Here is a 12,710-nt window from a genome sequence, read left to right on the forward strand (position 1 = left end):
GAAAATAGGGTAAGCATGTTGCATTATGCAGCAACGCAAGTGTAGACTGTCATGAAGCAAAGTTCTCATGGCAAAAAGGTGGGAAGAAATGCCAAAGTACCTTATAGAGGGTTCTAGCCGAAGTGGCAGTAAAGTGTGCAACACCTGTTCATCCACCTGAGCCTAAGCTCAAGTGCCAAGCGTGGAAAGTTTACAATGTACAGGGAAACACCGTGACGGTTTTACAACAGTCAGAGATACAGGGTGACCCAGACTTACCTGTTCATATCACTCATCTCTACATCGGGTCCAGGTTTTTGTGGGCATAACCCTCGGGGAGGGTCTTCATGGTCTGGGTTCTATAGGGATGGACCACAACCTTTGACCTCAATAGAACCCTATGGCTAACTAAATGCGTTGAACAAAGCATTGAGGGAAGGCGACCATTCGGCAATCAGTGCACAAACCAATACAGACGGTCCCCACAGCAGTGGGTCTGGACAGTTCAAGGTTTTGCTAAAGTTGCAATGATCCAGATGCACTGCTTCTATTGTCAGAAGACAGTGAAGTTGAGTTGATTGAAGACTCCAAAGAGAAACAGTAGGTATAGAAGATCTTCAAACTCCATGACGTTGCCTCTCATCCAACTCTTCTCCCGTCCGCTGCACAACATAGTCATTCATTTAATTTTTTTTCCCATTTGATTACGTTTTCTTTTTTTATAATTAAAGATCTGGCCTGCCCAGATCTAGCCTAGGCAAATGGCTTGCACTTTTTCCCACTCTGTCTCCTGAGATATGTACGACAAATTGGTCTTTCATTGAGAAAAGAGAAGCAGCAGGGCCTAGTGGGATGTCATTGTAGAGCTACTGGCTGAACTAAGAGGAGCATGAAGCTGCTTGATGACATTATCGAAGAACATGGCGGTGTAGGATTGAGGAGGGGAGGGGTATAGAGAAGAGAAGCCAATCTCAGTAGAACGCAGGATCCATAGGGCAGGAGAGTACCTTAACTGTGCAGGACTGGCAACTAGGTAAGCAGGGGGTTAAAAGGTGGAGGGGCCTCAAAAGATATCACCCACACATGTATAGTCTCAGTCTAAGCCCTTGTACACACGGTCGGAGATTCTGACGGAATGTGTCCTATCGGACCATTCTGTCGGATATTCCGACTGTGTGGTATGCATCGGACTGTTTCCGTCGGACCAAATTTTCCAACTTGCTGGAAATATTTTCCAACAAACTGCTCCGATCGGACATACTCCGATCATGTGTAGAGAATTCCGATCGGACAAAGTGCCACGCACGCTCAGATCAAATTCCTACATCAAAGCTATTGGCTACTAGCCTGAACGTAGTCCCGTCGTAACAAAATAACGTCATCACGTTCTGAACGATCGGATTTTCCGACAACTTCGTCCGACCATGTGTATACAACAGTTTGACAAAATCCGACGGACAAAATCCGATGGATTTGGTTGTCGGAATCTCCGATCGTGTGTACAAGGGCTAAGAATAGTCAGTCTGTGTCCCGTAGTGCACAATTAACATAAGCAAATCATAAAGAGAACGATGGTACTTAACCACTTGCTTACTGGGCACTTAAACCCCCCTCAGTCCCAGACCAATTTTCAGCTTTCAGCGCTGATGCACTTTGAGTGACAATTACGCGGTCATACAACACTGTACCCAAATGAAATTTTTATCATTTTTTTCCCACAAATAGAGCTTTCTTTTGGTGGTATTTAGTTACAGCTCGGAGTTTTATTTTTTGCTAAACAAACAAAAAAAGATGCAAAAAAAAAAAAAAAATCATGTTTTAATAGTTTGTTATAAAATTTTGCAAACGGGTCATTTTTCTCCTTCATTGAAGTGCGCTGATTAGGCGGCACTGATAGGCTGCATTGGTGGGCACTGATGGGCTGCATTGGTGGGCACTGATGGGCTGCATTGGTGGGCACTGATGGGCTGCATTGGTGGGCACTGATGGGCTGCATTGGTGGGCACTGATGGGCTGCATTGGTGGGCACTGATGGGCTGCATTGGTGGGCACTGATAGGCTGCACCGGTGGGCACTGATAGGCATAGTTAAGGCGGCACTAATAAGCACAGATAAGGCGGCACCGATGGGCACAGATAAGGCGGCACTGATGGGCACGGATAAGATGGCACGGATGGGTGGCACGGATGGGCACTGATAGGTACCACAGATAGATGGGACTGATGGGCACTGATAGGTGGCACTGATAGGTGGCTCTGATAGGTGGCACTGCTGGGCACAGATGGGCGGCACTGCTGGGCACAGATGGGCGGCACTGCTGGGCACTGATGGGCGGCACTGCTGGGCACTGATGGGCGGCACTGGGGTGCAGCACCTTTGAGGCAGATTGGGTGGCACTGTGGGTGGCACTGTGGGCACTGACGGGGGGCACTTACTTTTGCTTTTATTTTACTTCAGGATGGCACTGCGGGAGGCAGGTGGGCACAGGCAGGTGGCAGGTGGTCCCTTGTATTGATGGCCGTGATCGGGACTGATGTCCCGATCACGGCCGCCGGTGATCGGCTTTTTTTTTCTCTCCTCGCGCTGTCAGTGCGAGGAGGAATAATAGCCGATTACCGGCTCCGTTCTATCACATGATCAGCTGTCATTGGCTGACAGCTGATCACGTGATAAGGGGTCGGGATCGACCCCTTACACGGATCGGTGATCAGGCGAGTCTCACGGACTCGCCGATCACAGAGCGCGCCGCGCGCGCCCCTCAGGGGGCGCGCAGGCCGCTCGTAACCGGGACGACGTCAATAGACGTAGTCCCGGAAATGTAGGTCCGCGCTAATGCCGTCATTTGGCAATAGCGCGGATCTGTAGTGGTTAATCTAGAGGAGAGAGAGGTTTTTGGGGTCAATTTCAGTCATGCCTGGAGATCATTATTAACAAAGTCCCCTCACACATGACCAGCTCTTGAAAAAAATCCCTCATGCCGAGCCGCTGTACTCTCCTGGGGGCAGGGCGGGGGAAGCTGTCCCTGCCAGAAGAAGACAGTGACAATTGCTAGCAGCCGCTAACGATAATCGCAAGTAAAATCTGTCAGGCTGGTTGCACTCAGGTTGATCGACATTCAGCCTACCCCTAAACAGTGTGAATCTCGACCGGACCGTGCTGAACAGCCCAAGATTCAAACGTTGATCCAGATTCTAATATGATTAACTGAAGAGGGGAGAGGGCAAACCAGAAGCAAAACTACATTTGTGTAAAATGTCCTAAATTTGTAGACAGAGGTCAAAAGAAAAGTAAACTTTTTTTTTTTTTTTGTCAAAACTAGCAACAGTTGGAGATAAAAACCAAATATAACCAAGATCTGACTACCTGAAAGTGCCAGGCTAACATGACAAAACACCAATGACTGTTAGTCTTGCTTTTCAAGAGAGACAAAGGTTCACGTAATTTAAAGATTTTTAAGAGGTAAAAACTACTGAAAGAGAAGTAATAACACCATTACAAGGTAAAGGCCAAAACTGGAATTAAACCGCCAAATTAAATCACTTGTTTCAACTACAACTAAAGTTTCTAAAGGGTTTCTGAAACCCCATCTTTTGTCAAAAAAGGAGAACAGTTTAGCCTAATGAGTCATATCTACATACCTTGTGTCGTCCTCTATGACCCTGCCAAATTTGGAAACATTATGCTCAGCGGTATCCCAAAACAGCCTAAAAATTTGTGAAAAACAGGGGTTTTAAAGCAGCAGTATTGTAGAAAACAAATGTTTTTGGCAGACACTGTCTGAAAGATTAAGACTACACACACAAAAATTAAACTGCAAGAATAGGTTAGGCTAAAAGACAAACAAAAAAAAAAAAAATGTTAGTTCCTGCTCCTTTTAAACCGAAGCAAGACAGTAAATGAAGATAAAGTGGAAGGGAGCGTCAAGAATTTGTGTCAATCTAGTTTAAGGTCACTGATGTTGCACAAATTCTAGTCAACAGTCTTTAAGAAACTACATAAAAGTGTAGGAATGTACTACGCAAGTCAAGAAAGAAATGAACGATGGAATGAAATTCAATGGTCCTTATGGAATGGGATATGACAAAATGGAAAACGACCAAGAAAACAAGGTTGTTACAAATCTAGAAGAAATAAAAAAAATAAAATAAAAAAAAAAGGGGAGAGAACCACACAAGAGAGGCAGTCCAATTACCCAAAGTCTGAGTCGGGACCGTCTGGAGTTAAATGGTCGATATCTAAGCCATTGTCTAATAAAGGAGGCGACTTTCCATGTTCCAGTGTTAAACCGTTGGCTGATCTGCTTGAACTCTGTAATGACGGCCAGGCATCTTTGATATTACTGTTGGGTCTAAAGGAATAAAAAAATGGAAAAGATGCAAAACAAAAAGGGAAAAAAAATAAAGTGGTGAAGAAATAATCTGAATTCAATTAAAATAAAAAAAGTGTGTGCAAAATAGCAAGTTAGGAAACCAGTCTGAGTAAAGTATTGCATCTTGGGGGCGTATGGCATCTACAGGTCAGTTGAGCATGATCTCAAATATGCATAAAACGTTGTTTAAAAACTAAAAAAATGACACCACTATAGATTGTCTAAAATTCCCCTTCAATTCTATACGTAGTTAAAAGAACACAAAACTTGGTGACCTCGTGCCAATCCACAAATGTGATTAGTTACGCACAGACTTCATTCACAAAATGTATATGATTCTGTCATGCTCGTTTTCCATGATAAATCCTGGGAAATATTGTAAGCATAGACATCACTAGGATTTGTCAACTTGGCACTGACTTGTATTCTTTAAAGTTCCAGTGAAACAACTATATCTCTATGAATTAAATCTGGCATGTGCTTCTAAAGTAACAAACAAAAGTTAGAGGAAACCACAATATTGCCATGATATGAAATTGAATTACACAAAATGAAACTCGCGACTTTCAAAGTATAACAATTATTTAGAGGGCCAGTTGGCAATGTATGAGTCTGCAGACATTCTCAGAGCAGCAGGATAGGTGGTCAACTTTAAGAGACTGTTACTTTGAGAATATAGAAAGCAGCTTAAAAGTACAGACAACCAAGCACCATAAAAGGAGGTACCAGCTGAGGAATTTGATCACTGCGATTACTGCATTGTCTGGCTCTGTTATGGTCTGCCTCTCAGGGCTGGGCTGGGGTCAACAAAAAAAGGTACAGACTAACCAGATAATAATAAAGATCAAAAACCACGTTTACCTAAAGTTAATTAAAGCTGAACTCAAGCCTTTCCCTTTTCCAGCAAACTTGCATCTCCTGTTATGTACTGTTGTTCCGGTCTCTCATAGTCATTTGCCTAATCTGCCATCATTTTGTTCCTGAGCATTATATGCCTTAGATCAGGGGTTGACAAATTTGCTTGGATTCTAGGAGCCAGCTAAAAAAGTGAGGAGCCAGGTCCGTGACGGCGATCTGGACCTGTCCCTGGCCTGACATGGAGACGAGTGAGGGGAAGATAGCCCCCAGGCCCCCACATATGAGATCACCTCTCATTGGACACACCGCTTGAGTGCTAAATGGCCGCTGTGATTGGCCATTTAGCATGATCTGTGATTTGCTGTATCCAAGGGACACGGCCAACACAGAACTTCCCCGATGCAAGCCCATGGCGGCGTTCAGAGGGGAAGTAAACAGGAGGATGTCCAGGGACGCCCTCCCGGCAATTGGTGTCCGCGCTGTAGACATCTTTTGTCTATAGCGCGGGCACGAAGTGGTTAACAAAAGAATGTGACTTTTATTTCCGCCATGTTCCCGCTTATTAACGTCATATCCCCGCTAAGGGTTAGATCAGGTCCGCCTGAAAAACTGACAGGTGAACCTGATCAGACAGCCCTTGTGAAAGGGGTCAAGCAGGGAGGATTACAAATAATTTTTTTTTTTTCCCTTAATTAAAATAATTTTTTTTACTTTTTACAAAAAAAAAAAAAAAAAAAAATTATATATATAATATATATATATATATATATATATAAAATGAGAAGCCATTTACCAGCCACCACACTCACCGTTGGGCAAAAGGCGCCAGATGACGCCCGCAATCACTTCCTTCTCTTCACTTTGGGAAGGAAATGGGCGGGCAGTGAAAAACAGGCAGGGGAGCTTCACTCCATTAGGATTAGCATTATTGGAATAGGGTGTAATTTCTACATCCACCACAAGATGGCGCCAGACTAGCGAAAGATTTTAGAAGGCCGCAAAGCCGCGGCCTCAATTACTGGCCGGCGCGGCCCGATGCAATTGCGCGGCGGAGTTTGGGGTCCAAATGGAGACAGGATACCCCAGCAGGGTTGCCCCAGGCGCCAGGACATGAATTCTAGTCACAAATGCGACCGGGCGCCCGGGGTTTGTCGAGCCCTGCCTTAGATGTTTATGCCCAAGCAACCGAACAGGAGACTGCACAACTAAAGTTTCCAGCACACAGTGGCCGGCAGTGAGGAGAATGCATGTCTAATGGGATGCAGATGGGTTCTTTATTATAATGCTCTTGAATAAAGACCCCAGGCAGAGACCAGTAAACATGATGTTTATGGAAACTTGCCAGCTTCTCCCACTAACCTTGGAGTAAAGGAGCAGCAGACAAAGTGACAAGGTCACTGGGTCTCAATGTGCAATTTCTTAAAAAAAAAAAAAAAATTTGACCGAAATTTTTTATTTTGACGGTCGGCCTGCCCCTGGGATAACGTCACCGATGACAAAATGCGTCAAAATTGTCTGTTACCGAAGACATCACGCTTGCTTAGCTGGTACCCATGGCATTCCTTTCTCATAAGCAGAGTCTGCTGGTTTTTGACTTGTTTGTGTCTTTTCTCCTGCACGCCCGCAGCCTCTGTTGTCCATGCCATAATGGGCAAGAACTTGCCAGCTTCTGTGTGATGGTACCTGGGGGGCACCGCATACATGTCAGAAGAATGTCGGATGTGGCCACTCTTCTTCTCCCGCTCTTCTCCAGGGCTGTGACCAATCGCGTAGCCTTTACAGTCTTACCCGTTCTTGGTCACGCCCATTTCAAAGTCATTCGGTCATGTTTGGCTAATGGAACTAAGCTGCGGCCTGTCATTTTTAAAAGAAAGACCTTGCCTAAAAAAGTCAAATTCCCACCATGAATTACAGTGCGTACACATATTAAAGGCTGGATGGATGAAGACAGAACAAAAAACGTCTGGAAGAAATTTGGAACGGACGACCAGGAGCAGCCTTAAGGAAAAAAAAACATTGCTAGTTTGGGATATGTTCAGAGCCCACACATCTGATGACAAAAAAATTAGCAAAGTCTTCTCATGTTACTTTGGCTGTTATTCCAGGTGGGCTTACATTTGTATTGTAGCCCCTAGATGTGTGTTTAAATAAACCTTTTTAAGACCGTGAGCGAAAGATGTGACATGAATGGATATCATCTGGTCAAGCCCAACTGACAAACGTTAGAAATCTGATGAAGCCCGACATAGAATTGATAGCAAAGTGGGTTTGTGATGCATGGGAAGAGATTCTAGAGGACATGGTGCAACGCACCTTCAAGAAATGTGGCATTAGTAATGCTATGGATTGCATTGAAGACATCGCTTTGTATGAGAACAGCAGCAGTGATGGAGATAATTGAAAACCCAGTGAGGATGACAATGGCTAGCTTGGTTGCTGATTGAGCTAAGGTTTTTGTACTTTTAAAGTTATTGTTGATACCATATTGTGTTGACCCTCTTTTCCACTTAGAGCTAGTTTACTGTTTTTTTGTGAAATATAAATATTCAAAAAAAAAACATTTAACCCTTTCCCGCCGAGCGTACGCAGATATGCGTACTCGGCTTCCGGGGGTTATACCGGGATGATGCCCACACCTGCAGGCATCATCCCGGTACCGTTTTTTGCAGCGGGCGATTGGCTATCCAGGCATAACAACTGATGCGGCTAAAAGCCGCTCGGCTGTTATGCCGGAGGAGCGGGAGGGGACGTCCCCCCCTCCTGCCGCCTCTCGCTGCTGTTACCGGGGCTCCCGCTCGATCGGGAGCACCGATCAGTGATCCGATGCCTCCGGCTGCTGCGGAGGAACTGGAACGAAGCCGCAATCGGCTTCGTTCTAGTCTCCTCATCGTAAACACGGAAGCGACGTCATGACGTCACTTCCCGTTTACTCGGCTGCCAATGGCGCCGGTTTAAAAAAAATATCCGGTATTCAGAATCGCCGTTTTCGGCAATCTGAATACATTGAAGTGTAAAGGAGGGGTGGGGGGGTCTTTTAGACCCCCGATCCCTCCATAAAGAGGACCTGTCACCACCTATTACTGTCACAAGGGATGTTTACATTGCTTGTGACAGCAATAAAAGTGATCATTTTTTTTTTTTAAAACAATTTAGTCATTTTAAAATAAATAAAATAAAAAAAAAAAAAAATTTTTAAGCGCCCGCCGTCCCCGCGAGCTGGCGAAGCAAAGAAAACGCATACGGAAGTCGCGCCCGCGTATGTAAACGGTGTTCAAATCACACATATGAGGTATCGCCGCGATCGTTAGAGCGAGAGCAATAATTCTAGCACTAGACCTCCTCTGTAACGCTAACCTGGTAACCGTAAAAAAAATTTAAAGCGTTGCCTATTGAGATTTTTAGGTACCGTACTTTGTCGTCAATCTACAAGTGCGCGCAATTATAAAGTGTGACATGTTTGGTATCTATTTACTCGGCGTAACATTATCTTTCACATTACGCAAAAAAATTTGGCTAATTATACTGTTTTGTTTTGTTTTTATTCATGAAAGTGTCCCTTTTTCCAAAAAGTTGCGTTTAAAACACCACTGCGCAAATACCGTGTGACATAAAATATTACAACAATCGCCGTTTTATTCTCTAGAGTCTCTGCTAAAAAAATATATATAATGTTTGGGGGTTCCAAGTAATTTTCTAGCAAAAAATATGGATTTTAACTTGTAAACACCAAATTCCAAAAATAGGCTTAGTCATGAAAGGGTTAAACTACTGATGCCTAAATTAATGTAATTTTATTGATATCTATTTTTATTTTTGAAATGTTTCAATAGCTGCTGCATTTCCCACCCTAGGCTTATACTCGAGAATACATTTTCCCAGTTTTTTTGTGGTAAAATTAGGTGCCTCAGCTTATACTCGAGTATATACAGTATATTTTGCTAATATTTTATTCACTGCATGTTTAATGGTTTTTGTGCCACATCATTTACCATATGATTATTCATGATTGCACTCAGGATTTAGCACCGCTTCTTATTTATATTGGACATTTTTATTTGCATGTTGATTTTGGGAAGGGGGCGGTTTAAAAAGGAAAGGTATTATAGGAGTACATTACATTTATGCATGAATGTTTACAACTTTCCTAATAAAATGAAACGATATAGAATTGTTAAAAAAGGAGTTTTGACTTATCAGTAAAGTCTATATCTTGAAGTACAGGACAAGTTGGATATTCATAGACCCCGGGACACAGAATGGTATCTTCTGGTGACTGGAAACTAGCAAAACTTTTGAGTACACGCTCACTGGGCATCTCCCTAAAGCCCTACCCCACAAAGATTTCAAAGTAGGATAGTGGCTCTGTCTGGAAGTGGCTTTCTTTGCTTTTATTAGCAATAAAGTAATGACAGACAGACTTCTATTTCTCTCAAGATCTTGGCTTCAAAAGTCATGCCTTTAAAGCCAGTGACTCAGAAGCAGGACGGATGCTCGAGATAGAGGTCTGACCAGTTTAGGATAAGTTTAGGGACGTCTCCTAAAATCTGAGGATAGCTTGTATACCAAGTCTTTCTGTGACTATTTTGCAGAGTAGTCAATACAAAATTTGCACTGGAGGAAAGAAATAGATTAGCCTGAAACAAGTCCAGGGAATTATTGAGGCATTTGATGCCAGTGCTACATGATCCTCGGTCTTGGGTAACTTGACAAACCCGGAAGCCAGGTTATCTCTGTCCTGAGTCCTCATCTTTGACATTTCAGCCTGAAGATGTTAGAGGGGGGTCCAATGGTGCAGAGCTATTTTGGTCGCTCTGAGTTCCAGAAGGTTGATGTTGCTTTCTATGGTGACCATGTTCCTTGAACTGTGAGAGTTTGGAACACTCCTTCCCAGCCTGAGAGACTAGCATCTGCTGGTACACTTTTCAATATTGTGGTAAAATGATTCCATGTTATGGGGGAATGACTTCCCCTGGGCTGGGCTTGAAATCCACCAAGCTAGGGATTTTCCTGCTTGGGTGTATAGGAGCATAGACAGGTTGTGCAAAGGAGCATGTTTGTTCCATGCCAACAAGATGTATTGAGAATGTCTTGAACGGTGTTGAGTAAATAGAACAGCCTCTAAAGGAGTGCACCATAAGGCCAAAGAATCTCACATAGGGACACTGCTTTGATTGCAAGGACCGAGAGTGAGATCTGAGAGAGGCCAGCTTGTCTTCTGGAAAAGGACTTTTGCTTGGGCTGTGTCTAGAACGAGACCCAAGTGGCATAGGTAAGGTTGGAGAGTGATAATCCAACCAGAAGCCTGAAGTATCGTAATAGTTCTGTGGATGTTTGCAGATAGCTGGAAAGGAGACAAGTCCTTCAGAAGAAATTTGTTTAGGTACCGTGACCTGAATGCCCTGAGGATATGTCACAATAGCAGTGCAACAAACTGCAAAGGTTTGCCCCCTACTGAGAATTGCAGATAGGACAATTGAGAAGTGGTAAGTGGGAATCTGCAGATAGGCATCTTGGATGTTTAAGCCTAGCACACACTACTAGTTTTTTTTTTCATTCAAACCAGCAGGGCTGAACGAAAACAAAACTGACAGCACGGGAGTAGCTGCTGTACCAACTATGATGTTAGTACAGCGATCTCTCCTGCTGTACTATTGGGTTCTGATAGGTGGAAGCCCCCCTTCCAGAACATGATCGCAAGACCTTTTTCGGTTATGCACCTTCAACAGAAGCCGACCAAAAGGCCGGCTTCTGTCGGACCGGCTGCATTACACAGACTGAATGTCTGCCGGTTTCTACTGAACCGGCTAAGGCCTGCTGACATTCGGCCCGTGTGTATTAGGGCCTTTCAGATGCCAGGCATTTCTCTTGTCTTAGAGAGGCAATAAATTGCCTTTGGCAATAACAAAATACATTTTGGAATTTGCAGGTACTTGTTTAGGCATTTTTGCTAGGACAAATACCATTGAGTTTTCGTTCTATGAATAGGTTTTAACAGAATCCTTTGAACCTGCCTCCAGTCTCCTCTATGTCTACCTTCTACCCTCCATCTTCTAGAGCAGGCATATCGTGATCTGCCCCAGATAGAGGTGGTGGGGGTGGAGAAGGGCCTGGTTCCCTTGAGCCCTGGATAGCGATGGCTGTATTAAAGCCATTAGTTGTCAGAGGACTTGTGACAGCTAGAATCAAATGCAGAGACCAGTGTTAAAAAAAATGGTTTTGCTCCAGACTGCAGAAACAGAGTAAAACTATCCAAGAAAGTACACAGCAACCTAGGTGGTGATCACCCTGCAACGGTATGAAAAGTTTAAACTGAATAAGGGAAATACATACATTCCAAACACATTCAGGGTTTCTTGATATTTTTTACATCACAATGCATACTATTCAGGATACACAGTGTAAAACAAGCAGAGAGATATTCTGTATCATACTTGCTGTGAGACTACAGTAATGGTCAGATACTGGGTGACCCCTGTCTTACATGTTCTAAATAGGGTCCACGCTTCACTCCTCATGGTGGGCATACCCCCAGAGGGATCTGCAGAGACTGTGGGTTCCAAAGGGTTGGACCACGCCCTAAGATCTATTAATGACCAAACAGGATCCAGCGCCTGCAGCAGCATTACAGACTGTTTCCATGGTGTGGCATCTGGGTATGACTGCCAAGGCTTTATCAAGGTTACACAGCTCGGGATACACTGCTTCTATTGTTGTATTAAAAGACAGTGAAGTGGCGATTGAAGAATCTGAAGGTAAAATACTTGCCTTAAGAGTGATTTCTTCATATGGGAGAGGAGGGCCACCAACGCCGAACACAAGCAAAAGAAACAAAAACTGAGAACTCAAGAAGTGGGATGCCCAGGGGGCATGTCCTCAGAAGCTTTGCCAGGTGCCAGCCTATAACCCTGGGTCTATGAATAATCAGTGATGCTACAACTAACCCTTTCATGCCTAAGCCTATTTCTGACACTTGTTGCTTACACGTTAAAATCCATATTTCTTGCTAGAAAACTACTTAAAACCCCCAAACACACACACACATTTTTTTTTTAGCAGAGACCCTAGAGAATAAAATTGTGATCGTTGCAATATTTTATGTTACATGGTATTTGCACAGCAGTCTTTAAAAACACAATTTTTTGGGAAAAAAAAAAAGTACTTTCATCAATTAAAAAAACCAAAAACAACTAAACAGTAAAGTTAGCTAAATTTTTTTTGTATAACATGAAAGCTCTTATGCCGAGTAAATAGATACCCAACATGCCATGCATTGAAATTGCACACACTCGTGGAATGACGACAAACTACGGTACCTAAAAATCAAAAAAATAAATAAAAATGAACGGTTACCAGGTTAGCGTTACAGAGGTCTTTTGCTAGAATGATTGCTCTCGCTCTAACGATTGTGGTGATACCTCACGTGTGAACTGAAAACAGTTTACATATGCGGTTTGTTTGCTGTGCCAGGTTGCGGAGACGGGGACGCTTTAAAAAAATAAAAATT

The 12,710-nt window shown here is 43.5% G+C and overlaps 1 protein-coding gene across 8 annotated transcripts in view; it reads right to left on the reverse strand.

Annotated features, from left to right (window-relative positions):
- The window catches only part of CNOT4 (CCR4-NOT transcription complex subunit 4), a 179,390-nt gene that overhangs the window by 77,040 nt on the left and 89,640 nt on the right, over positions 1–12,710 (reverse strand). For 4 of the 8 annotated variants that reach the window (XM_077469200.1, XM_077469198.1, XM_077469199.1 and 1 more), the window contains 2 exons: positions 4,172–4,327; positions 3,618–3,683 (listed from right to left, as the gene is read on the reverse strand). The exons of the other annotated variants lie outside the window; for them this stretch is intronic. In XM_077469200.1, the coding sequence (XP_077325326.1) occupies positions 3,618–3,683; positions 4,172–4,327 (222 nt within the window). The remainder of the gene's footprint in view (positions 1–3,617; positions 3,684–4,171; positions 4,328–12,710) is intronic. 8 annotated transcript variants of the gene reach the window in all.

The sequence above is a fragment of the Lithobates pipiens genome, unplaced genomic scaffold (genome assembly GCF_037356315.1).
Source record: "Lithobates pipiens isolate NorthernLeopardFrog02 unplaced genomic scaffold, aLitPip1_a1.2 Scaffold_8, whole genome shotgun sequence".
Taxonomy (NCBI): Eukaryota; Metazoa; Chordata; class Amphibia; order Anura; family Ranidae; genus Lithobates; species Lithobates pipiens.